The 24,920-nt window shown below is 58.1% G+C and overlaps 2 protein-coding genes across 7 annotated transcripts in view; both read right to left on the reverse strand.

The window, feature by feature from the left end:
- On the reverse strand, positions 1–2,077 carry SPAG7 (sperm associated antigen 7). Its single transcript, XM_058181383.1, has 7 exons — positions 1,912–2,077; positions 1,759–1,826; positions 1,568–1,656; positions 1,398–1,482; positions 1,236–1,325; positions 969–1,125; positions 1–862 (listed from the first exon to the last, which is right to left on the reverse strand). The coding sequence occupies exons 1-7, from the start codon at positions 1,991–1,993 to the stop codon at positions 756–758; spliced, it is 678 nt and encodes a 225-aa protein (XP_058037366.1). The 5' UTR covers positions 1,994–2,077; the 3' UTR covers positions 1–755.
- The window catches only part of LRCH4 (leucine rich repeats and calponin homology domain containing 4), a 26,387-nt gene continuing 3,500 nt past the window's right edge, over positions 2,034–24,920 (reverse strand). The window contains exons 2-18 of one of the 6 annotated variants that reach the window (XM_058181331.1): positions 13,856–14,000; positions 13,612–13,738; positions 13,176–13,281; positions 12,938–13,074; positions 11,147–11,262; positions 10,949–11,045; positions 10,714–10,801; positions 10,222–10,385; positions 9,946–10,016; positions 9,552–9,686; positions 7,125–7,185; positions 6,693–6,741; positions 5,457–5,579; positions 4,691–4,782; positions 4,311–4,448; positions 4,061–4,138; positions 2,040–2,260 (exon numbers count right to left, since the gene is read on the reverse strand). In XM_058181331.1, coding sequence (XP_058037314.1) covers positions 2,150–2,260; positions 4,061–4,138; positions 4,311–4,448; positions 4,691–4,782; positions 5,457–5,579; positions 6,693–6,741; positions 7,125–7,185; positions 9,552–9,686; positions 9,946–10,016; positions 10,222–10,385; positions 10,714–10,801; positions 10,949–11,045; positions 11,147–11,262; positions 12,938–13,074; positions 13,176–13,281; positions 13,612–13,738; positions 13,856–14,000 — 1,838 coding nt within the window. In that variant the 3' untranslated portion in view covers positions 2,040–2,149. The other 5 variants (XM_058181330.1, XM_058181328.1, XM_058181329.1 and 2 more) reach the window with 5 other exon arrangements.

Below are 24,920 nucleotides of genomic sequence, written 5' to 3' on the forward strand. Positions count from 1 at the left end.
AGCACTGACAGGAAGAGTTTAATGGGATGGGTACACGACACCCCCTCCAGATGTTGCAACCAGGCTTCTGGACCGCTCTCCATCTGTGGGCTCCCAAAACAAAGGGATGGGGGAGGGGAGGGGAGGAAGGAGGGAATAAAAACCCGGCATTATATATACACACACACGCACACACTTACTGAAGTCACCCAAAGGGAGCAGACCAGGTGGTTTGCTCCAAAGAGAGCCAAGCAGTCACTCTCGGGGGCCCATTCTTTCCTACCAACTGAGCTGTGCGAACACCAAACAACAGGGCACTTGGCCAACAGGGGTGGGGCTGGTGTAGAGCTGAGCAATGAAAGGAGAAGGAAGCTCAGCTTCAGCTATTCAGGGACAGAGGAGATTCTGCCTAGCGGGCAAAGATCAGCCCCAAGACAGGTGGGATGGGAGTGGGGAATTTGGGTGGCAGTGCTGGGGGGCTGCAGCCCCACAACTAAGCCAGATGGGGACTCCTCCGGTGGCTCAAAAGCGGCAGAAAAAGGCAACTGTGGAAAGGGGATGCCTATTCAAACACAGACCCAGCCCCACCGGTGGGCACACCCCTTGCCCCCTTTCCTCGCTTGGCTAAGGCAGCCTTTAAATCGCTTTTTTACCGCATTAAAAAGCAAACTCTAGCTAGAAGTTCGAGGGGGGAGGGAGAGGAAGGGAAGATGAGAGTCCCCCACCGGATCCCCCCCCACGCACAAGTGGGGCTGGAGCAGGGCCGCTGGGCGCCCCTAGGAGCTCTTGGCCTCCTCCTCGCTCTGGCGCAGCCGCTTCTTGGCCCGGATCTCGTTCATGGCCTCCTCGATGGAGCGCGTGTCCCTCTTGTTGGCCACCGGCACTGCAGGAGGAAGAGGAGGAGGAGGAGGAAGAGTGAGGGGGAGGGGCTTCCAGAGGGGCTTCCCTCCCCTCCTCCCACCAGCACCCCCCCCCGACCCCGCGCTCACCGCAGCCGTAGGCCTTGTTGGCCTCCATGGCCTGCGCGGCGTCCTTGGCGGCCACCCGGCCGATTAGGTGGCTGTACTTGTCCTTGTAGTCGCTCGGAGGGGTCACCTCGGCCGGCCCGCGCAGCGCCTCCTCCGCCGCCTGACGCTGCGCCGCTTCCTGGGGAGCAACGGGGGACACCAGCCGCCCCCTCAGACGCCGGACGGAGCCCCCGGGCCGCCTCCCCTCCCTCCCTCCCTCCCCCCCGGGCGCCCCCGCCCCCCGCGCACCTTCATCCGGCGGCGCTCCTCGGCCTGCCGGGGGTCCCACTCCTCCCCGCGCCGGTAGGCCTCCAGCTCCTCATCGCAGGGCGCGAACTCCTGGGGAGGAAGAGGCCGGTCAGGGGTGGGGGTGTCGTGCATGCGGGGGCGGGGAGGGGCGGGGGCGCTTGCCTTCTTGAAGAGCATCACGTAGCGCGAGTCCTCGTCGTCGCCGAAGGAGAAGGACGCCAGGCCGGCCACCTCCGCCACGTCGTGCCTGCGGAGTCCCGGGGGGGGGGGGGTCAGCCGGCGTTCTCCCCCAGCGCCCCCTCCCCTCCCCTCCCCTCCCCCTCCCCACTCACAGGATGCTGCGCTCGATCTTGCTCATGGGGCGGAAGCGGCGCCGGGGCTCCGCGCTCTCCTGCAGGAAGGCCGAGACCTCCCGCTCCATCTGGGGGAGAAGCGCCGTCAGAGAGAGGAGCCCCCCCCCGGCCCCTGCCCCCCCCCCAGGGCCCCGAGGGAGGGAGGGAGGGAGGGAGGGAGGGAGACGGACCCTCTTGCGGAAGGCGGCCTTCTGGCGCTTCTCCTGCTCCTGCAGCGTCCGCAGCCGCGCGCTCTGCTCTGCGGGGAGAGAAGCCGCGGAGGGGCTCAGCGGGGGTCCCGGACCCTCGCCCCCTCCCGCCCCCAGCCCTCCCCACCCACCCACCTCTGGCGCGCCGGGCCTCGCGGTCGTCCAGCCCGGGCGGCGGCTCCATGGAGCTCAGGATCGAGCCCAGCAGGTCCGCCATCTTCGCAGCAGCCGCCGCCGCCGCCTTCGGCCCCGCCCACTCGCGAGGCGCCCCGGTGACGTCACCGCGTCGGAAGGCCGCTCCTCTTCCTTCCGCGGCGGGCCGGACCACAGTTCCCGGCGTGCCTCGCGCCGCCCCTCCCGCCCCCCCCCAGGCCTAGGCCGCCCCGCTCCTCCGGTCGGCGGCCAGCAGCGCCCGCACAGCGGCGGCCAGGCGGGGCAGGTCCTCGTCGTCCAGCCCGCGGCCGCGGGGGCAGCAGAACTCCGCCTGGGGGGGGGACGGACGAAGGGAGGCGCCGGTCAAAGGTGGGGGTCTCGCTCGGGGCCCCTCGGAGCCCCCAGCCCCTCCGCCCGGGGGAGCCCCGGAAGCCGCGCGGGGAGGCGCCGGCGAGCAAGAAAGCGAGACGAGGCCGAGATTCTGCTTGGAAAAATCCTGTTTTGTTTTTTTGGCCTTTTTTCGGCAAATACACGAGCGGGGAGGGAGGGAAGAGGATGCATTTACAGGGGGGAGGGGGGGAGGGAGCTGCAGCCCTTGGAAGTCGTTCCTTCCCGCGGGGAGGAAGACGATAAATAAGAGAAAATATTTACAATATGGTACAAGTGGTAAAAACGCAAATCTTCACAATCTCCCATAGATCTTGAATCTTCAAATATATATATATATACATATACATTTGTGTGTGCGTGTGTAAAAACTATATATAAAATTTAACGCATTTAAGGCAGCAGATGGGGAGTGTTATTGAAGGGGGGGGCAGAAAGGGGAACCATTAAGGCATTTCCACGGAACTGGGACAGCAAAGGAGCTGGTGGTGCCAAGGCTGGGGGCACACGGAGGCTCCTCCAGCACAGGCGGCCTGAGATAGGAGGGGTCCTGGTGTGCCCCAGGGTCAGGCTGCTGTTGTGGCGAGTGAATGCCCGGGAGTGTCTCCCAGGAGGTTGGGGCCATTTGCACCGCAGCCCTTGGAAGGACATGGCCCACCTGCCAAGGTCAGAGCCGAGAGGCTTTCCAGATCCCAGCAGTTAGGGTAGGTAGGCCCTTGTTCCAGAGTGCAAAATAGCCCACAAGGCCCCCTTGCAAAAGCTACAAAAGGCTCCAACTCGGCCAGAAGACCAGAGCGCCTGCACTGGGACTGGACAGCCTAGAGCTGCTGTGTTTGAAGCAGCTCGATTCCTGCGGGCCAAAAGCAGGCGGAGGCCACAGTGTTGCCGGGTGGGGCAACCCAGGGCCATCCTGCCCCAGGAGGCACTTGGGAAGGGGAGCCGAAGGGGCACAGGGGAGAGAAGGCCACGGCGGCAGGTGCTGGAGAAAAGGCACAGGCATGACCAAGAGGGCCGCGGTGGGTCTGAAGTGGGAGGACCGGCAGCCTTGGCTGGGTTGGGGTCAGGAGACCCTGACTGGAGAAAGGAACAGGGATTGCCGGGAATTCTTGACTGCCCCCAACCCATTTGGCTGCATGAAGAACGGAGGCCCAGGTGAGCGAAGCCGGGCGGATGCCGGTTAACGGTCTGAAACCAGAGGACAAGATATCCCTAGCAAGGGGGAGCCTGCCTGCGGCCGGAATCTCTGGCCGGATAACGCACGGTCCGGCTCTGCAGGGGCTGCTGGGAGCCGGGCAGTCCTGCTCAGTTGGGCAGCCGTGAGGATGAGCGTCCGAGCACTCAGCAGCAGCAGAAGCCACACAGCTGGCAATAGGCAAAGTACAACAGCAACATGACGCAGGCATAGAAGACACCAAAGCCGGCGAGGTGGGCAGGGAGGGCGGTGGGGGCGAGGGGCCCCCCTGCCGCTGGGTGCAGCAGCAGCAGCAAGGCCTCCAGCAGGCACAGGAAGCCACGGACGTTGCCTTGGAGGAGGAGGGCAATGTCTGAGGCACCACAGAGAGACACCTGCGGCAGGCGAGAGAACACAGGCACAGAAAGACGGACACGTAAGCGTTAAGAGAACACGGAACAGAAGCGAGGAAGGGCGGGGACACGCCTGCTTTTGCTTGGAGGGGGGGAAGAGCAGGCCCTGAACAAAATGGTGGGGAAGGGGCCCCCCTGAGGACCGCCTACCCGGCCTCACCTCGGCAATCCCAAGCTGGCGGCAGGCAGCCAGGAAGCTCTGCAGATTCTTGCGGCTTTTGGCAGCATTCAGCTTCGGCTGTGAAAAAGGAGAGAGGGGTGTCGGTGGACAAGGGTGGCGAGGAGGCTCAGTCTGCCGGGTACGCACAGGCAGCAGTGGCCCAGGCAGGACCCCTGATGCCAGCCAAGGCTACCCTGCAGCAGAAGTGAGACCTGTTCTGCCCCCCAGCCGCTTCCAAAGACAGGCTCACCACAGCAGGCGAGGGCACGTGGATGAAGGGCACAGAACGTGGGCACAGACGGTTTGCCAGCTGGCAAAGGATGACCCCGTCAGCCAGGGCCTCCCCCAAGTCCTCCGCCAGTGTAAGGTTCAGATGGGACTCAATTGCCTGGGGAGAGGGGAAAGAGAGGCTCCAGAGGCTGACAGCTGCCTTTGAGGCTGGGGTGCCAGGCTTGATAATGGGCCTTGGCAGCAGGAGTGCCAGTTCCATCCCCTGCCCTCCCTCTCAGAGACACCCCAACTTCCAGCTCTGACCCTCCACCCGGAAGCCACTTTCTGGGTTTGGGCACACCTTGCTTAGACGTGCCCCGCCCCAGATCCCAGCTGGGGCACAGCCGCCAGAATCCCTACCTTGCGCAGCTGGCCAAGGAGCTCCCTCTCGTCTGGGGCCTGGGATCCTGCACGGGACCTCGAGGGGCTGCTGAGCTCAGGAGAAGGGGAATCTGCAAGGAGGGTTTGGCAGCACTCAGGGAAGCCCATAATGCTGAGCCTGGCTGGGGCCTCCCAGAAGGGCAAGCTGGTCTCCAGGGAGCTGCAGCCAGCTGGGACGAAGCGAGAGCAGCAGACTGGCTTCCAGGGGCTTCCCCCTCTATTTGGCCCCTCTCAGCCCCACCAGGCAGACCAGGCCCCACAAGGAAGCCAAAGCTGCTGTGGCTGAAACCGCTGAACTTGGATTACTCTCTCCTCTTCCCCCTCCCACCTCCGCCCCTCAGTGCAATAGGGAGTTGTGTGCCAGCTGCTTCCAAACGTTCTCTGGACCTTCAGGACTTGAAACGGGTTTTGCACTTGGAGCAAAACAGAGCTTGCATTCCTCTCCGTGCTTCCGAAGAGACCCGTGGGTGTCTCAGCTGGCTGAGCCCACGCCCTGGCAGCCCTCGCCTGGGAGGCCGGGAGAAATGCCCCACACTATAGTTATGCTGCAACTCTTCCTGCCCCCCTCCTTTCCTAACCCCGGGGTCTCCCTTCTCTTCTCTGCCCTTTTCAAGCCTCGCCCCGATTCCATCAGCAGCCAGGAGCTACTTTTCAGTAGTCAAAGGGAGCTCAAAGCCGCCCGGACGGGCCTGCCAAGCGGCACGGAGGAAGAATCTCAGGACCCCGGCTTCTCTCGAACACTCACCCAAACTCCGCTGGATGCTCTTTTGGGAGGAAGAGCGGAAGAGGAAGCTGGAAGGCCTCTGCGCCAAGCTGGCGTTGCAGGGCACAAGACTGGCCGCCGTGGAGCTCTGGCGGAGCAGAGGGTCTGTATGGGCAGAAGGGCTCAAGGTTGGCCAGGGACTCACAGGACTCTGGGAGCCGGGGGGGCGGGGCGGGGGGGCGAGTGTGTGTCCACGCACCTCACACACCACCTAGTTGGTGGGGCGCAGGCATCAGGGTGTTTATTTACTTATCAAACCACTCTGGGTGGGCTCATAATAGTCAAAAAAAGGATCTACAATAAAATCAAAGAAAAGGAAGAAGAGAGAACAGAAAAAGTCAGGAACGAGAGAGCAGAGGGAAACGGAGCAAAGGCCAGGAGGATCCGCGCCTGGCAGGAAAGGGCGGCAGGGCAGCAAATTAAACCTTCACCCGATGAATCGGTGTGCCTTGGAAGGCGGTTTGCTAACAAGGGCAAAGCGGGCAGGGAAGGTTTGGCGGCAGAAAAGCAGTTATTTGTGGTCTCTTTGAGGAACAGTTTGTGGAAAGAAATGGGGACTTACCTCTGCCTGGTTCCTTACCTAAAAGGGGGCTGGGGGGGGGGAGAGGGTGCTGGCAGAAATCGGCCAACTGAATTCAGTGGGAAAGGGCCACTAACATGCAGCCACCTGGAGGGAATGGGTGTGTGGGTGTGAATGGGTGTGAAGCGAGCAAAAGGATTCTGAAAAGACTCTCCGGGCATCGTACAGAGAGAAAGAAGGCAGGAGGAAAGAACTGCTAAAGAGATACTAGAAAGAGTGAAGGGGTCGAGAGAAACATTGGAAAACGAAAGCCTGAATGGAGCTTCTGAGATTCTCAAAAATGCAAAATGAAGTTTTAGAAAATGGGAAGCAGCGTCTGGAGTGGCAGGCCGGCCTGGTGGATGACGGCAAAGAGCGAGAGGTATTGGGGGGGGGGGGGGACACTACATGGGGTAAAATCCAGGCCTCTCCTCCCTCCTTGCTGTGTCCTTTTCCAGGTAATGCCATCTACCCCGAGGGGAAGAAGGAGAAGGGAAGTGGGTGTGGACGGGGGCCATCCCCAGAGCAACAGGCCCCTGATCCACCCAAAGATCCGGCCGCTTCTCCCCATCCCCCCCCCCCCTTGGCTGTCTGGATAGAGCCAGGAAGGGCTGGGAAGGTCCTGCAGCTCCTCTTCGGGGGGGGGGGGGGACACCTACCTGCAGAGCGTGGACTGTGCCTGGGGGAACCAGCCGGCTGCTCGGCTCCCTGAAAGGCCACAAAGGGAGAAGCAGCTCAGGGCCAGCACCTGCAGTCAGGCAGGGCGCAGAGCCAGGGGGTTCGCCAGGCCTCTGCCCACTGGACAAGCATGCACCTCAAGCGGGCGGCTGCCAGAAGTCCCAGCATCCACAGCACCAGCCCTGCTCTCTCTCCAGGACCCAAACAGCCCCAGCCCCACCAGCTGAATTCACACAGCACACAGAAGTTCATAAAACACGCAGGGCCTAAGTAAACCTATTCCGCCTTCTCGGCCCAGCCTGGTTCCCACTTAGGGGCTGAGCCAGTGGCCGGCTCTCTCCACCTGCCGTCCAGCCCCACCTTCCCCTAGAGGGTGGCCCCAGGGCGAAGGCAGCACTTGTGGTAGTTCCTACCTGGCCGGGGTGCTTCGGCTTAGGGAGGCCACTGCCCTTCTCAGCCAGGCTGCTGCTGCTGTGGAAGCAAGAGGCGCCTTCAGGACACAAACCCAGCCAGCCCCACAGAGACCCTGGGTGCCCTTTGCCAGCCCTCCATCGCTGGCCTTTGGGAAGGAGCAGAGCCCTCCGAAGGAGCCAGGAGGAGGACGGGCTGCGAGGCAGAGAACAGGCATGAGGGGCTGAATGCGACCGGCTCCTGCTGGCCCCCCACCTAATCCTGGAGGTGTCAACTAGGAGGCGCTTCGCGATTCAACTGAGCACATGGGCAGGGGGCCAATTCCTTCCAGAGGTTGGAGGGGCACTTCCTGGAGAGGAAAGGCTGACAGAGGGCATCTCCCTGGTCATCATCCCGCTCAGCTCCGGGATAGCTTGGACCAAGATTGCGATGATCCGGATGAGATGACTGAGGCGCGTCTTGTTGATGTTGTTTGGGATGAGTTTGATTCTGTGGCTCTCGAGGACGTGGACAGGTTGCTGGGGAGGCTGCACGCCACTACATGTTTACTGGACCCGTGCCCCTCCTGGCTGGTGCTGGCCACTCAGGAGGTGACACGAGGCTGGCTCCGGGGGATTATAAATGCTTCTTTGATGGAGGGGACCTTTCCCGCCGCCTTGAAAGAGGCGGTGGTGAGACCCCTCCTCAAGAAGCCTTCCCTGGACCCAGCTATTTTGGGTAATTACCGTCCAGTCTCCAACCTTCGCTTTGTGGCGAAGGTTGTAGAGAGTGTGGTGGCGTGGCAGTTTCCTCAGTACCTGGAGGAAGCTGTCTATCTAGACCCGTTCCAGTCCGGCTTCCGGCCTGGTTATAGTACGGAGACAGCTTTGGTCGCGTTGGTGGATGACCTCTGGAGGGCCAGGGATAGGGGTTGTTCCTCTGCCTTGGTCCTGTTAGATCTCTCGTCGGCTTTTGATACCATCGACCATGGTATCCTGCTGCGCCGGTTGGAGGGGTTGGGAGTGGGAGGCACCGTTTATCGGTGGTTCTCCTCCTACCTTTCCGACCGGTCGCAGACGGTGTTGGCAGGGGGGCAGAGATCGGCCGTGAGGCACCTCACTTGTGGGGTGCCGCAGGGGTCGATTCTCTCGCCTCTCCTGTTCAACATCTATATGAAGCCGTTGGGCGAGGTCATCAGTGGCTTTGGGGTGAGTTATCACCTGTACACTGATGATACTCAGCTGTACTTCTCCACCCCAGGCCACACCAGCGAAGCTGTCCAAGTGCTGTCCCGTTGTTTGGAGGCCGTACGGGTCTGGATGGGGAGAAACAGACTCAGGCTCAATCCATCCAAGACGGAGTGGCTGTGGATGCCGGCATCTCGGTACAGTCAGCTGCAACTGCAGCTGACTGTTGGGGGCGAGTCACTGGCCCCAACGGAAAGGGTGCGCAACTTGGGCGTTCTCCTGGATGGATGGCTGTCGTTCGAAGACCATTTGGCGGCCGTCTCCAGGAGAGCTTTTTACCAGGTTCGCCTGGTCTGCCAGTTGCGCCCCTTTCTTGACCGGGGTGCCTTATGCACGGTCATTCATGCTCTCGTCACTTCTCGCCTGGATTATTGCAATGCTCTCTACATGGGGCTCCCCTTGAGGTGCACTCGGAGACTTCAGTTAGTCCAGAATGCAGCTGCGCGGGTGATTGAGGGAGCACCACGTTGCTCCCGGGTAACACCACTCCTGCGCAGTCTGCACTGGCTACCTGTGGTCTTCCGGGTGCGCTTCAAGGTTTTGGTCACCACCTTCAAAGCGCTCCATGGCTTAGGGCCGGGTTACTTACGGGACCGCCTGCTGTTACCACATGCCTCCCACCGACCCGTACGCTCACACAGAGAGGGTCTTCTCAGGGTGCCGTCCGCCAAGCAGTGTCGGCTGGCGGCCCCCAGGGGAAGGGCCTTCTCTGTGGGAGCACCTACGCTCTGGAACGAACTTCCCCCCAGTTTACGCCAATTGCCTGACCTCCGGACCTTTCGCCGGGAACTGAAAACTTATTTATTTATCCAAGCGGGACTGGCCTGATTTTTAAATGCTAATTTTTTTAAATTCTTAAATCTTAAATTTTAATTGTATTTTATTGGGTATTTTATATGGTCAATTGGATGGTTTTAATTTCGGCCTTTTTGGAATAAGTTTTTTAATTGTTATTTTAGTTTGTATATAAATTGTTTTAATGCAGGCTGTACACCGCCCTGAGTCCTTCGGGAGAAGGGCGGTATAAAAGTTTAATTAAATAAATAAATAAATAAATAAATAAATTTAGCAGAGGCACAGTGGCTTCAGCTGCCCCTGCATGTGCCCGCAGACCCATGGAGAGGTTGCCAGCCAACACGGTCGCTGCATGGAGACTGGCGGAGACTGGTGGAAGGACCGACTCTCCCAGCCGCAGATGCCCACCTGTCTGGCCTCTCGGCCCCCTGCGTCCACCGCTGGTGCTGGCGCTCCCTTTCCTGCCACAGCTGCAGGAGTTCAGGGCGACGGCGTTCCTCGGCTGAGAACTCCGGCTTGGCGAGGCCGGCCCCACTGCTGCTCCTAAAGAATGGGGAGGAAGGCTGCAAGTCCACAGGGGGAGCTGCTCTGCGGCTGGGCTGAGCCAGTGGTGGGGCCACAAAGCACCCAGTCCGCAGAGCCGAGGATCGGCCGTGCTAGGAGGGGGGAGAAGATCCGGCCTGCCCACCCTGCGATTCCTGGAAGAGGACCAGCCCCCACCTGGCAGAGACCTGGTAGGGCAAGGCCCCACTTCCTGCTGGCCTCCTCAAGGCAACGCAGCCGGCCAGGGAGTATCCCCTACCTGCCAGTCATCAGCCCTGGCTCTGCAGTGCCCACTCTCTGGGAAGGGATCCTGGCGTGTTTCTGGGGCTCCTATAGAAGACGGACACAGGAGAGTCAGTGTGGGGGTTCCCCTCCTATCCCCTCCATCCGCCCACACCCACACCCACACACACCCGGTCAAAACCAATCTTGCTGCTCGGCACAGGAACGGGAGTATTTTCCCACGGTCTCCCGGAACAGAGTCCCAGCCGCTCTGCTGATTAGAGTGAGAGGGTCCCCAGAGGCAGCCCCTTACCTCGTGGGGCGCTGTCCCGGGGAAGCCGGTCCATGCCTTGCCGGTCCTCCCAGCCGGAGGGGGCCCCATTGCCTCTTCCTCTGCCAGCGAATCCTCCTCTTCCTCCTCCTCCCCATTCACGCTGCTATCAATGTAGTCGAACTGCTCTAGTTCTCCGGCATCGCCTGGGGCCAATGGGGATAGGGAAGAGCTGTGAGGAAGAGCTGGGCTCCAGTCACCTCCACGCTCTCCAGCCCTCCTCAGCTACGGTAATGCTGGCGGAGGCACAACCCCCGTCCCAGGGGTGAAATCCAGCAGGTTCTGGAGAACCGGTAGCGGAAATTTTGAGTAGTTTGGAGAACCGGCAAATACCACCTCTGGCTGGCCGTAGAGTGGGGTGGGAATGGAGATTTTGCAGTATCCTTCCCCTGACACGCCCACCAAGCCGCGGCCACAGAACCGGTAGCAGAAAAATTTGGATTTCACCACTGCCCCGTCCCTTCCTGCACTCACCTGCCCCTCCACGCTTCTCCCTCAGCTGCTTGGGGTCGCGAGCCAACTCGGCAATGCGGAAGGAGAGGTCGGAGAACTCATCGGTGGACTGAGGAAGGGAGAGTGCCCCAGTCAGGACAAAACCGAGGGCCCCCATTTTCAGCCCTGGTTGCGGGGGTCTCTCCTGCTCCCGCAAGGCTCCCTCCTCCAGCATGGGAAAAGGGCGAAGAGATTTCACCCACCAGGCACCACGTACCTCGTTCCCCGACCACCGCTTGCTGCCGCTGTCCACACTGTGGAAGCCCGAGTCGAGGCCGCCGTGTTGCCGTGCTGGATAGAAGTCGTCTGGGAGGCTGAAAGGCAGGACAGTAGCTGAAGCGGCTCCGACCACCGAGGTCCTTCCCTCTGACCAGAGGCTGGCAGCCCCTTCTGGGGCCTGCCCTTGGCTTCTTACCATGTGCCAAAGCCAGCGGGGCGTCCCTGGGTGAGCTCTGCCAGGTCCGGCCTGCCTTTGCCGCAGGCCTCGACATTGAGGTATTTGAAGATGTGGATTTTGCCTTTCAGGCAGACCTGCGGAAACGGAGCCCGTCAGGCACGGAACGACCATCCCAGCCACTTGGAAGGAACGGCCAGGCCTGCGTCCCTCTGCGGCTGCTCCCTGGCCCGGTGAGCTGAGGAGACCTCCAAGGGCCTGGCAAAGTCCTCCGGGGTGCCTCGGTCCAGCCGCCCAAGGAGCAGTCCAGAGAGAGATCCTATCCAAGCTGCGGGACAAAGCCCCTGCCCCACAACAGGTGTGGCTGATGTTCCTGGCAAGGAGGCTCAAAGGAAAGGATCACAAGAGCAGAGACCGCCCTGCGGAAATTGGGCAGGTGGAAAAAAGAGGGAACCCGAGGTTTTCTCTGTGGCAGGAGAGGTGGGGGGGGGCTGCCCACTTTTCGAGGCTGAGATTTCTTTCCTGACCGCTCTGCCTTCTGGGCTGGGACGAGATCCCTGGCAGAGGAGAAAGCAGCGCTTGGAGGCTGAGCAGCCCCCTTCCCCCTCCCCCCCCCCCCACGGGGGACAGAGCACAAAGCTCACACTCACAATTCTCTCTTTTATGCCAGTAACTTTGACATTAAAGTTTGTTTTGAGGCTGTGCATCGTTTTATTATAGAAACCTTTACTTTATTTTCAACTCCCTTTGACGGCCGCATTTCTGGCACATTCACCTTAGCCTGAAAACCAGAGAGGCAGATCGCAGTTTCCTTTATTCTGAAAGATTTTAAAAACTTCGCCATGTTTCAAGTACAAAACAGGGCAATGGGGGCTCGAGCCAAATATCTTCATGGTCCTTTCCCATTTCTTATTTAATCAGAATTTATTATTTATCACATGTGATTAGTGTCTCCCTTCAGCCAACTGTATTGCCGCTACAGACTTCAGAGGAGATAATTAGAACTGCAGAAAAAACAATGGCTACCAACCTGCCTTCTACTGAGGACCTGTATACTGCACGAGTCAAAAAGAGGGCCGTGAAAATATTTACAGACCCCTCGCATCCTGGACATAAACTGTTTCAACTCTCAAAAGGACGCTATAGAGCCCTGCACACCAGAACAACTAGACACAAGAACAGTTTTTTCCCGAAGGCCATCACTCTGCTAAACAAATAATTCCCTCAACACTGTCAGACTATTTACTGAATCTGCACTACTATTAATCGTTTCATAGTTCCCATCGCCAATCTCTTTCCACTTATGACTGTATGACTATAACTTGTTGCTGGCAATCCTTATGATTTATATTGATATATTGATCATCAATTGTGTTGTAAATGTTGTACCTTGATGAACGTATCTTTTCTTTTATGTACACTGAGAGCATATGCACCAAGACAAATTCCTTGTGTGTCCAATCACACTTGGCCAATAAAATTCTATTCTATTCTATTCTATTATTAAGTGTTGTACCTTAGGATTCTTGATGAACCTATCTTGTCTTTTATGTACACTGAGAACATATACACCAAAACAAATTCCTTGTGTGTCCAATCACACTTGGCTAATAAAACTATTCTATTCTATTCTATTCTATTCTTTCTCATTTAAATTCTTTTTCCGCCTCCTCCTCCTTTTCTGGGCCATTGTACCCCCAGCCTCCATCCCTGAAGCAGCCCGGGATTAGCCGGGGGAGGACAGGGTCAGCCAGGCCCAGGTGCTCAGCCAGGACCCAAATGGAGCTGGGGTGAGGTGGCTGGTCCGCCTACCTGAGCAGGTGGGAACTGCAGGGGATTGTTCTCCAGGAGGAGGCACTGCAGGTGTCGCAAGTGGCGGAAGCAGACCGGAAGGCGAGTGACCAGGTTGCAGGAAAAGTCCAGCCGCACCAGCGGAAGCTCAGCTAACTCTGCAAAGGCAAAGGGGGCAGTTGGAAAGGCTCCGGGAGCAGCCAGTGCCCCAAATGCCCCAGGTGCTCAGTGGAGGGGACCGGCTGGCCAAACCGCTGACCTTCAGGCAGGATGGTGATCTGGTTCCGGCGAACGCTGAGATCCCGAAGACACTCCAGACCTCCCATGCTCCCCGGAAGGGACCGCAGCTCATTGCTGCTGACATCCTGGTCAGGAAGGGACAAAGGGAACCGAGTGAACCCCCGGCATCCCCCAAAACAGGGGCTGCAGATAGGAAGGGCACAGGCCAAAGCTGAACAGCAAGATGTCAACCACTCTGAAGAGCCCTCCGAACCCCCTCCCTCAAGCCCCTGCCCATCATCGTCACATCTGGCCAGCCACGAGAGGGGTCTGCATGGTGCTGCAGCCACATGGATTTTGGCAGCTTCCCCATCTCTGGCTTCCAGCTTGGAGCCTGTCCTGTCCTGGCTTGGCCTTGGCCTTTCTCTGAGGGTCCCCCTGCCCGCCCACCTGCCCTCCGCATGCAGCAGACTCACCAGCTGGCGAAGGCTGCCGAGGGAGCCGATGTCCTCCGGCAGGGAGGCCAGCTTGTTGTTGCTGGCAATGAGAACTTTGAGGGGCAGGTGGCACAGGCAGGCGGGCAGGGCGGAGATCTGGTTCCGGCTGTGGGGAGGAAGGAAGGCTGGCTGAGAAGGCCTCCACTCCTGAGAGCACGCCTGGCCCCTGGCACAGCACCCGGCTCTTTGCCCCAGTTGACAGCTGCCTCCCTTCCCCGAGTACCTGATGTTCAGGTGGGTGAGGGCCTGGAGGTTGGCAATGGCCGGAGGGAGGCTGCGCAGGCAGTTGTGGTACAGACTCAGCCCTTCCAGGGACATCAAGTGGCAGGCGTCTTCGGGCACTTCGGCAAAGCGGTTCCGCGAGAGATCTGTGCAGGAGGAGAGTTGTGAGATCCCAGAATCCTTCCCAGGGGACGGGGACCCAAAGGGGAAGATACCCTACTGTGACAAGGCTCCTCTCATTCCCCGGACACCTCTGGGTCTCTGCAAGGAAGGCAGGCAGGCTGGGGTGGGACCCTCTGGGGAGGCAACGCCGAGAAGGTCTGCAATAAAGCCTCGATTTAAGGACCAGAAGGCAAAGGATGCCTGAGAAATCACATTTGCTTGAGCAGCCTTGATTTGCATCATTCACTTTTCATCATTCCCCTTCGGAAGGGAACTGACCAACCCGCCCCTGCCCTGCCAGTGGATCAGCTGGACACCAGCCCTCTGCGAGTGGGATGGGTGCCTCTTTAAGGCGTGTCCTCCCTCGGTGACCCTCTCCAGCCTTGCAATGCTTTCAGGGCCCACATCAGCTTCTGAGATAATCCCTCACCGTCAACCTCCCAGCCCCCGCCCCAGTCAGGGCTGAGACCTTCCTTCTCCTCTGAATGGGGTGGGGGGATAGGGGGTCTGGCCACGTATGCGAGAGGCCAACGTGCTTTCTAGTCTTTGGAGAGTTGAGAGGAGCAGGTCCCAAGGACAGGCAACTATAACAGAACAGCAGAGTTGGAAGGGACCTTGGAGGTCTTCTAGTCCAACCCCCTGCTCAAGCAGGAAATCCTGTACCATCCCAGACAAACGGCTGTCCAAACTCTTCTTTAAAACCTCCAGCACTGAAGCCCCCCCAACTGGCTGACTCAGGCTGCTGCTCTTTAGAGACACAAGCCCAGCCCTGCGCTTTAAGCTACACTTAAACCCGGTTGGTACTGAAATGTGGGGACTCCCTGATAACGGCCACCCCTCCCTTTGGCCTCTCTCTCTGGGTTGCCCCTGCTGGAGATGCCAAAGCAGTCCGAATACTTTCTGTCCTGCTTAATGTCACAAAGGGACATTAGAGGCTAAGCGGCGCTCACAAGACCTAGTTCCCGATGACCCATCCGAAAATGGCCATCTCTGGCCTTCCCTTTCAGCTCTGGAAGAGTAAATAGAACTATACAGATCTCTCTCTCACACACACACGCACAGGCACGTCATGGGTCCTCCTTCCATGCCTTATTTGGCACAGGCTGAATTTCCTGGCCTCCTGCTTAAGTTAAATACAGTCGTCTTTATAAGAGAAGCTTGAATTAGGGTCTCGAGACTCGGCCATTTTTAAGACTGCTGGATTTCAACTCCCAGGCGTGGCTGGCTGAGGAATTCTGGGAGCTGAAGTCCACCAGTCTTAAAAGTGGCCAACTCTGGAGACTCTTGACTTAATGTTTCTCTTTGGATGAGAAAGGGGTGTGTGTGTGTGTCGGGTGGGACATACAAAAAAATAATCTTAACATTCTGAACTCAGACCCCTGTGGGAGGGAACTCTCATTTCCAAGGAACCCGCTCCATTTAATGAAACTGGGCTCCCTTGTTCCAGAGGCAAGGAATCTTCTTCCCTGGCGTCTCAGACCGGATCCCCCACCGGGAAACCTGCCAGGTTTTCACCTTTTGGGGAGCTCTCTGGGACGGGGAAGAGGGCTTTGTGGCCATGGAAAAGAAACAGGCCCCTAACGGAGGGGTTTGCAAGCCGTTCCTTGCCAGAGCCTCTGGGGAGGGCAGGGAAGAGCCAAGGAAGGCCCAGGCCTGACCTCTGAAATGCTGCTGCGCAGGCTGGCTTCTGGGATGCTCTGGGGCTAAATTTAGAAGCAGCTCCAGCCCATCCAGGGAGCCCGAGAGCAGCTCCACCAGGATGGGCTCTTCAGCCGGAGCTGCCTCTGAGCTACCTGTCCAGGGCCGTTTGGCCAGGTTAGCTTAGAACCATCTTCAGTTATGAAAAAAGCCATTTTTCAAACTTAAAATGCAGGTATGTTAAAATATGTAGCATTTCATCAATAAACCCAAGGCAACATTATGGCTGTGTGGCCGATCCTTCCTTGAGAGATCGCTGGATCCCGTGTCTTTCCAAGCGCAACTTTCTTTCCCCCCCCCCAAGGGCTTTTGGAGATGAGTTCAAAGAAAGCAGGGGGTTGGACTAGAGAACCTCCAAGGTCCCTTCCAACTTTTATTCTATGTTCCAAAGGCACAGGAGATCCACAACACTCACTCAGCCCAGGAACCTGTGGACTCTGCTTCCATTCTTTCACCCCAAAATCCTTTCCCGCACCCCATTAACACTGGGGATTTTCAAGAAGAGGCTGGACAGCCACTTGTCGGAATGGCATAGGGTTTCCTGCCTGAGCAGTGGGCCGGATTAGAAGATCTCCCTTCCAACTCTGTTATTCTGTCCCCACTCAGCCATCTCATTTTTAAAGGGTTCCTTGTATAGCATTAGGCATCCCAGACCATCCATTATCAAATTGCAAACCTCCCCTAATCTAGGTTACCTATCTTCAACCCAAGGGATCACATGCAGATTTTCCTTGGGGGGGGGGGAGTAATGGCAGCTGGTGGATGGTAGCACGGAGCCAACCACCGCCCATCCCAACCTGAACAATAGCGACAGACCGGCTGTCCCACGTGACCTTCCCTGGACACAGATGGCCACTGTCAGGCTGATCTGGAGGGGAGGGGGCCAAGGCACCGGATGGTCTTCAAGGACACTTCAGCCAATCTTTGCAAGGTGCCCCCCCCCGCGCAAAAGCCTGTGGACAATCATTCCGCCGGCAGCCCTGATGGACTCAGAAGCCATGGCGGTGCGCTCCTCCATCCTCCCTGGGAGCCCGTGGCCCACCTCAGTGTGGCAAGCGGACTGACGCGGAGGGGTCGTCTGCTGGAGCATGTGCAGAGAGCACACACCCCACTTTCCTGAGCTTCTCTCTGCCCCCCGCCACCCGGCTTCCTTTACTGACCGCAGAGGCAACATGTGGTTTCAGCCCAGAGAGCCTGGCCAGGAAGGGCAGCCTTGAAACTGGCCAGCAACTCCAGCAATGCTGGGCAGCCCCCCCCAAGAGAGAAAGAGAGGGGGCCACTTGGGCACCCTCCTCCCCTGGCACTGCCCTCCGTGTGAGGAGCCCCCCCCCCACCAAGGCAAGGGAGGGAGAACCCCCACCAAGCCACGGAGGAGGCCTCCGGAGTCCCAGAAGGATGCCGCGGCTTCGGAGCGGATGGTGCCCTCGGAACCTCTTATGCAATCGGGGACCCGCCCTTTCTCCTTGCCCAGGAGAAGAGCAGGGCCTCTTCGTGCAATGGACACCTGTCTTTATTTGTTATGAGGTCCCATATGAAGCCCACTTCCGAAAGGCGCTTGGTGGACCCCCAGGGGGCTTCCGTTTGCAAAAGACCGGAGGGGTAAAAATCTACGGGCTGAGCAGCTGATGTAGCCTTTAGCCTCTCCCTGAAGGCAGGAACTCCAACGTGTCCTCCTCATGAGGAAGGGAAGGCCTGCAAAGGACCAGGGGAGGGGGGGGGCCTCCCCCAAAAGACGCATGTTCATTGCGGGGGGAGGGGTCCTCATCAGAGGATAACTGGAAGCCGGGTCAGGCTGCTCAGAAGAACTTGGAGCCGGAGGGGAAGCAAGTCAGCCACCAGCAGGAGCTGGCCTGGGCTGTTTGGGGATGATGGGTCCTGAGGTACAGCTGCTGGAATGACAGTCCCAGATCAGAGAGACCCTCCAGTTGTGCTGGTGTACACTCCACACTCTCCTGCACACCAGGCCCCAACGCAACCCAGACCCAGGGCAACGGTGATGGCTGGGTATTTATTTAGGATAATGTTTTATTTGGTCTAGGCAGGCCTGGGCCCAGCCTTGGAGGAAGGGGAGCAACAAATAAAAACAAATCTTTGTCACAATCAAAAGACTATCGAAACCAAAACTGACTCCAGGCGGCCAAAGGGCTCCTGCTGGGCGGCTATGGTTCTGTCGGGTGGAGGGTGGAGGGTTCGGCCAACATCTGGGCTTCATGGCCTTCTGTGTCAGCGGCTCCTCAGAAGAAGCCTCTGGGTCAGCTCCCCCCCCCCACTGGGCCTGTCCTCTGCCCCCCTCCCCCCATGGTCCAACTGACTGTGGCCTCTCAACGGGACCCCCAACCAGCAGCAGGGCCCAGCACAACAGGGGGCCTCTGGGATCAAGGGGGGGTCCTTAGCCACCATGAGGTGGATGGCTTTGCCCCCCAGGAACTACCACTTGGGTGGGGAGCCTGGGGAAGTCCTGCCTGATTCCCCCCCACCGGCCACTCTGGAGAGGAGCCTTGCAGGTGTTGCATCTCCGTGCAATCGCAATCCCGTCATTGTGCAACTTCCAGGCTGCCTAGCCTCAGCTCCAACTTCAGGGCAGGGTCCGGGGGAGGGGATCCTCCTGCCCTCCCCTTCTGCTCCCTCCCAAAACAGCCTAGGCCCCAGAGCGCTTCAGGGCCCCAGGCACCCTCCCACTGGGCCCAGGTGCAGGCCAGACCATTGCATCGGTCCCCAGAAGCCCCAGGAACCCCTCAGAGGCCCTCCGGGCAGCCATGAGGACTGGAAACCTGATTTTCCAAGGTTGATCTCTGCCCCACACAGGCAATTGCAGGGGCCTCCAGCCCAGATGGCAGCAGCCAGGGAAACTCTCCCTGTCAAAATGGCCCCTTTACGGCGCTTCCGAGTAGGGCTTGGGAGTCCCTTACCCAGTGAAATCCGTGGGGCAGCTGCTGCTTCCCCATTTCCACTGGGAGGAATGAGGGGCTGTGGGGAGGGGGCAGAGAAGGGCCGGCTGCAAGAAGATCCTTCCCAGCCACGCAGAGTATTTCACAGCTGCCTACCAAGGTCCAAAATCAGAAGCAGCAGCTGCCCCTCCTCTGCCCCCCTCAACCTTGCCCGGCGCACCCAGGCAGGAGGTGATATCATGGGGGGGGGGCGCCCCATGGGGGAGAGCAATTCCAGACCAGGCCTAAAAATAGTGGCCAGATGGTTTCCTTCTGGGATAAAAGGAGAGTAGCCGGACCGACACAGGGAAACAGCATTTGGAAGGGGCCAGGCGTGGGCTGGAAAGCAAGACCCCTTCATCTGTGGGGCCCATCCTGAGGTGGGGGGGAGAAGAGAGGGGGCTAAACAGTGAAGAGTCCAGAACTGGCTCAATACAATGTGCCAGCTCTCCCTACACACACACACGGGCATCAAAGGCCCCTTCAACGCTGGCAGCAGACTGGGCACAGCCTATCCTGGGCCAGCTGTGCCTCGCAAGCGCCTGAGAAGAGGCCCCTTCACGAGTCATCGGGCTCTGTTCTTCCTCATTCCTTCAAACCACAAGCAGCCACCTTTCCATTTTTGGCAAGGACGAGAGAACCGGAATAAACTCTTGAAATTCTGAGACGGCCTCAGAAAGCCAAGCACAAATCTGGACTCTGAGGCACAGCCAAACAATCCCTCGGCTGGAGGAGACGGTTTTTGTCCCGACTGCTGCAGCCCTAACCTCAACCTCTAGCCACCTTCAGAAGGGAAGCCCCCCCCCCCCGTCCCCAGCAAAGGAGCCTCGGGACCTTCCTCGGAAGTTGGGGCTGCTGGGCCCTTTGGCTTATTTGTGCTGGAGGGCTCCCGTTGGTTTGTGTGTGCCACAGTGAGGCCCTGTGGCTGGAGGTTTCAGAGGCCTTTCTGACCCACGGCGGCCTTGCTGTCTGTTTCGTAACCGTTGGGTTGAGCGGTCAGGGCCTTTTGGGTACAGCCACGTCCATTTTGTGGGAAAGTATCGTGCTGGTGGCCTGCTTCCTTTCTCTGGCGCACCGGGTGGCTGTGGTGTGCTTGTGCCGTCTCCTGGATGACTGGCTTGCGCCTTTGGCACTGGAGCACCTGGCGAGCGGGGGAGGTTTTACGGCAGACCTCTGCTTCCGAGTTGCCGCCATTTCCTCTGCTGATAAGGATATCCCAGAAGGGCGGTGCGTATCGAGCAGTAAACAATGCCCTAATGAAGGCACACAAGAAGGGTGTGAGTCCAATCAGTGCGAATCACACCCTTGGGGGCTTGTGCGACGGGGTGGGGCACATTCCCCCAAGCCTCCGCTTTGCCATGCATCAAGCAATGCTTTGCATCTCTGGAGAACTTGTCTCCATGCCCCAGAGATAAACGGGGGGCCTGGCTGGGCCCCCGTCTCCTTTTCTTTTGCAACCCCTTCTGTTGGCATTTGCTGCTTTTCCCAACCGATTTCTTTGCTGCATGTGGGCACGGGTGCCATCTCAAACTTGCTATAGGCTGACCAGGGGGAAGAAGACATCACTTCCCCTGCAGGCCAGGAAGCTGCTCTCTGGTTTGAGTCAACAAAAAGAACCAGAAGCCACATTGATATCCTGAAGGAAATGCCGAGATGCCAGATCGCATGCTGGGGGTCTTCAGGCTCCCTTGGCTAGTTTAAAGTATGAGACCCTTCCCTTTATTATTATAGTTCTTTGCACAGTCAGCCAGATGTTCAGGTTGCATTGGGCACTTTTGTCTTCCCAAGGACCTGGGAGAGGCAGATGTGGATGCTGGACGGTGTATAAGCTATTCCGAGAAAGCTGCCTTTTGTAATTGACTTGTGGTAAACTTGTCAACCCTGATGGTATTCCAGTGGTGCTCCAGATGTTCTAGGATTGCACCCAAGGTGCCTATTGCTATTGGTGCTCCCTTTGCTTCCTTTTGCCAGTCATTCAACTTCTATTTGCAGGTCTTTGCATTTTCTCTTCTCTGGTTCTTTCTCTTCTGCTGTCTCCAGATACTGCCATGTTATTATCATCATCATTATTATTAATTAAATTTCTATGCCTCCGTCTCCCCTACAAGGTGACTCTGGGCAGTACTTTGGCAGGCATTTAAGCCTCCTGATGCTGAAAGGTGTTGGGAAAACTGCACTGGAGGCAGCAAGAAGTGAAAGCACACACGGAAAACAAGCTTCTAATATGTCAAAGGAAAGTTGTGGGTAGGGGGCAGCCCCCATTCAATCACAGGGGGACTAAAAACTTGATCACTGGGGGTGGGGGGGGGAGAACAGATGCTGGACCCATCCTGGCCTGCCAGGATGAAAAAGGTAAATTGGTCTGAGCTGCTAGAAGACTCTGGATCCCTGAAAGATACCAAGCTGGACGAATGTGATTAGCTCCTTCTCACTGCCTTCCCTAAGGAAGCACCTGGGGGGATCTAAGGAGATCCTCTTGCCCTCCAAGCAGGCAAGGCACAGGCACTGCGCCAAGCGAGAGCAACTCAGCTTTCCACCAGTTGCCACCTCACGTCCAACCCAGGGCTTCTGCTGGCAGGAAACAATTGTGTAAGCCTGGCAGCCACATAGTTGCTCAGGGCTGAGCTCGTCCCGTGCCTGCCTTGAGGCAAGGGAGGGCTGTAACTATGCGGCTGCCAGGGGAAACAACTGAAGGGCGAGCAGGGCTGAGAACCCGCCCCGGGGACCTTGGGTAGATTCCTCAGCAGGAACCGATCACCCGTCTCGGATCTCCTGCCTCGTCTCATGTCCCACGCAGGCCACAACAACGCAGAGACTTCCTCATTCTTCCCACCCTGTCGCTCTTGCAACGCCTGTGGGGCGGCAAAGAGGAAGAGGCCACTTCCTGGTGCACAAGGCGCTCTTGCCCAACTCCCAGCACCCTCGTTCTGCTGGAGACGGGGACCCCCCAGAGGCCCATCCCAATTTTTACACACACACACACAGAGGCACGCCTGGCACACATGGTCCATCCGAACCGTTCAGGATGTAAGATTCAGCCTTGACTCAGACTTATGCTGCTCATCAGAGGGGTTGGGGGCTCCCTGGCACCACTAGCTGGGTGAAGCGCATCTCCTCTGGAGAGGATGCCAAACCCTCCAATTGCGCCCCCAGAGTCCCTGGTCTGCATCAGGCCCGTGAGACGGCATGACAACGAAAGCAGGCTTGGGGGCTTGTTTCCAGCTGCCAGAGTCTTGGCTGAAGGTCCCTGTTCCCCTTACCAGCCTCTCATGAGAATGATGAGCGTCCGGAGGGCTCCTCTGCAATCCTGGCAGGGAAGAGAGGGCACCACGAAGCAGCACGTATCCACACAACCTGCTCCTCTTAAAGCCGAACAGAGGGTCCTTCCGTCACACTGCGAGTGCTGCTTCGGCCTGACCCTGGCTGGCCCCCTCAAGAGGCCGAACCGAGCATTCCACCTACAGGCCCCACGGATAGCAAAGGGGCTCAGATTGGAAGCCTCGCTTGGTGGATTTCAATGGAACGCAAGGCGCTCTATTCTGTCAGAACCAGAGCCAGAACTGGATGCCCGCTCTGGATCCAGGCTCACCCTCACGCCAGCTGCCCAGCCACAACTCATTTTCTCTCAAGGGTGCCGCCTTGCCTGCCCTGTGCGACCGGGGCCTCCGCCCCACAGAGCGACTCAAAGGGAAAGCAGGTCCTTCTCTGTGCAAAAGAGCCGAGGGAGTTTCCAGAATGCCATCTCTGCTACCCAGCCAAGAGGCCCCTCGGGCAGGACCCAGCTATTAGAGCAACCCATGGCTCTTTCCAGTCAGACTGGCATGCACCCAGCTCCTGGTTAGGGGCCCAGGGAGCCCTCGACCATCCCACAACTGAGAGAGGGAAGCCTCTTCTGCATGGACTCCTGGGGCGAAACCAGCGTCTCTTGATAAAGTAGCCCCTGGCCCCCCTCCTTTTGTTTTGGGCTGGACAAGTTACCCATAAAAAAAAAGGACAGTTATATCACCCTCCCCAACCCAAAGCTGTTCTCCCCACCAGTTTGCTCAACTGGAAACTAGGCAGCCACCCTGCTTGTTGGCTCCTGATAATGAGGAGGGGGCTCCCATCCCCCCCCAGCTATTACAAGAAGGAGGACAGCTGTTCAAAGCTCACACAGGGCAGGGGCTCCCTGCTGCTGGTGCTCTCTGCTCTGCAGGGAATGGCAGCCCCCTTCTCTGCAGGGCTCCATGGCACCTCTGACAGCAAGGATCCCACCAGGAAGGCCCCAAGGCAAAGGGGAGCAAGGGAGGAGCCAGACCGGCCCCTTTGGCAGGAGAGATTTCTTGGGGGGCTCAGGGGAGAAGGTCAGTCTGCCCAGCTCCAAAAAGGCAGCCTTGAGCAGCCTCAGGAAAAAGCCAGAGAGGAGGGAGGGGTCGGGGTCCCCTCGGCTGGAGGCGGTCAGGGGTTCACCCTGGATTCTTCCACCAAGGGAGAAGCGGTGAGGAGCCAGCAATTCTCCAAATTACTTTTTGGAAAGCTGCCTCAGAAGAGAAGCCCCTAAGTCGCGGGGGGGGGGGCTGCCAGGGGACGTCACAACCTGGGGATCGATTTTGCATTTACCCAAAGCCTGATCCACCCAATGGGGCCAGCTTGGCTCTGTCTGACTCAAAGTCCAAAGACTCACCCACAGAAAGAGGGGGGAGCAGGAGTGCCCCCCCCGGCCTTGAACTTTGGCCCGAGGGACACAGCCAGCCCTCCCCCCACATTCCTTTCTCAAAAGCAACAGGCTACAAAGGTCCGGGCACTCCAAGGGTCACTCCAGAGAGTGGGATTCCTGGACATGCACCAGCCCATTGCTCACCCTCACTGGGTGATGGGCTTCCCTGAGAAGAAGACCCAAGGAAATGAGAGGCCTGGCCCGGCCTGTATCCCATGGGTCCTTCCAGCTGAGGAGCCGAGGCCTGCAGAATGGGTGGAACCTCTTCAGCCCAGCTGCAGCTGAGCCCTGGCTTGCTCTGGTCCAGGCAACGAAGACCCACCCTGAGCCCCTTGCCATCCCCCTAAGATATGCAAAACAGGTTTACTTTCCAAAGAGGTCCCATCAGCCTCAGCTGCGGAAATGCCTCCCACAGAGTTAATCTGTAGCTGAACCGGCTGCCCCAAAGGAGGACTGGCTTCTCTCACTCTGCAGATCTCCCCACCCACCCACCCCCGTCAGTTTTTCCACAGCCCTCCAGCAAGATCTGTCGGTGGGAGCCAGCTGGACTTGGCCGGCTGGGAAATACGCAGCTCAGAACCTAAAATGGAAGAACCCCGTTCCTCTGGCAGCTCAGCCTGCTTTAGCCTCACTTGATCTTCTGGCTACCTGGCGGATTAGAACTCTGCTTTCTTCTTCTTGACGAGCTCTGGATTCCTATCTTGTGGCACAGAAAAAGTCTGAATGACAAGTGCAAGAAGCGCCAAGACGGACCCCATTCATCCATGCCTGTCTTCATTCTGTCAACGTTTAAGAGGCTCGGACTTCAATTTCAACTTCAAATGAGGACCCAGATTGTTGGGGGGGCAATAAATTGACTTTGTAAAAAATATACAAATAGAATGAGACTATTGCCCTATTCACTGTAAGCCACCCTGAGTCTTTGGAGAAGGGCGGGATATAAATGTAAACAAAAAAAAAACCTCCCAGAATTCCTCCACCAGCCTGATGTCCACACCTCTTAAAGGTGACCTGGTGGAGAAACTCTGGCCTGTGCAAGGCCCCTGCCTCTACGCTGAGCTGCCCGGTTCTCCGTCGCGCCTTGTGGTCAGGTGCCGCCAGCCCAACTTCCAGGTGGGAAACACCCCGCTCAACGTCTTCATAAAAAGAGGGAGAGATGCTAACCACTTCCGTAAAACACAAAGGTACAGCCAGGATGTCATACGGTGGCCTCCAATCATGGCTTGTAGAATAAACCAGAATGAGCCGAATAAATGGAACAGTCCCTATAATGTGACTGAGAAATCACAATGTGGATTTGTGTTGGATGACCTCAGTCAACCCAGGCTTCACACAACACCCAATTCAAACATCACACCAAACCACAATTTATGCTCTCCGCTTATCCTAGTTTTTTTCTTCAAGACCTTTTCTGACGGTTTCCTTTAACTTTATCCCCGGAAGGAAAGCTCCCAGGGAAAGCTAAGGAGCCTCTCAACAAGATTGTGTCATAAAGGGCCGGAGGGACACGGCTGTTTCCTGACGGAGCTGCTGCCTCTCTCAGGAACAGACTCGCTTCAGGGTAACATTTGAACCAGGGGTGG

The sequence above is a fragment of the Ahaetulla prasina genome, chromosome 4, assembly GCF_028640845.1.
Source record: "Ahaetulla prasina isolate Xishuangbanna chromosome 4, ASM2864084v1, whole genome shotgun sequence".
Classification (NCBI taxonomy): Eukaryota; Metazoa; Chordata; class Lepidosauria; order Squamata; family Colubridae; genus Ahaetulla; species Ahaetulla prasina.

What these genes read in the sequence shown, in the direction of transcription:
- SPAG7 (XM_058181383.1), bottom strand. Translation starts at nt 1,993, where the DNA reads ATGGCGGACCTGCTGGGCTCGATCCTGAGCTCCATGGAGCCGCCGCCC. An exon ending in CGAGGCCCGGCGCGCCAGAG is followed by an intron (nt 1,827 to 1,911) that starts GTGGGTGGGTGG and finishes CTCTCCCCGCAG; the next exon opens with AGCAGAGCGCGCGGCTGCGG. An exon ending in CAACAAGGCCTACGGCTGCG is followed by an intron (nt 863 to 968) that starts GTGAGCGCGGGG and finishes TTCCTCCTGCAG; the next exon opens with TGCCGGTGGCCAACAAGAGG.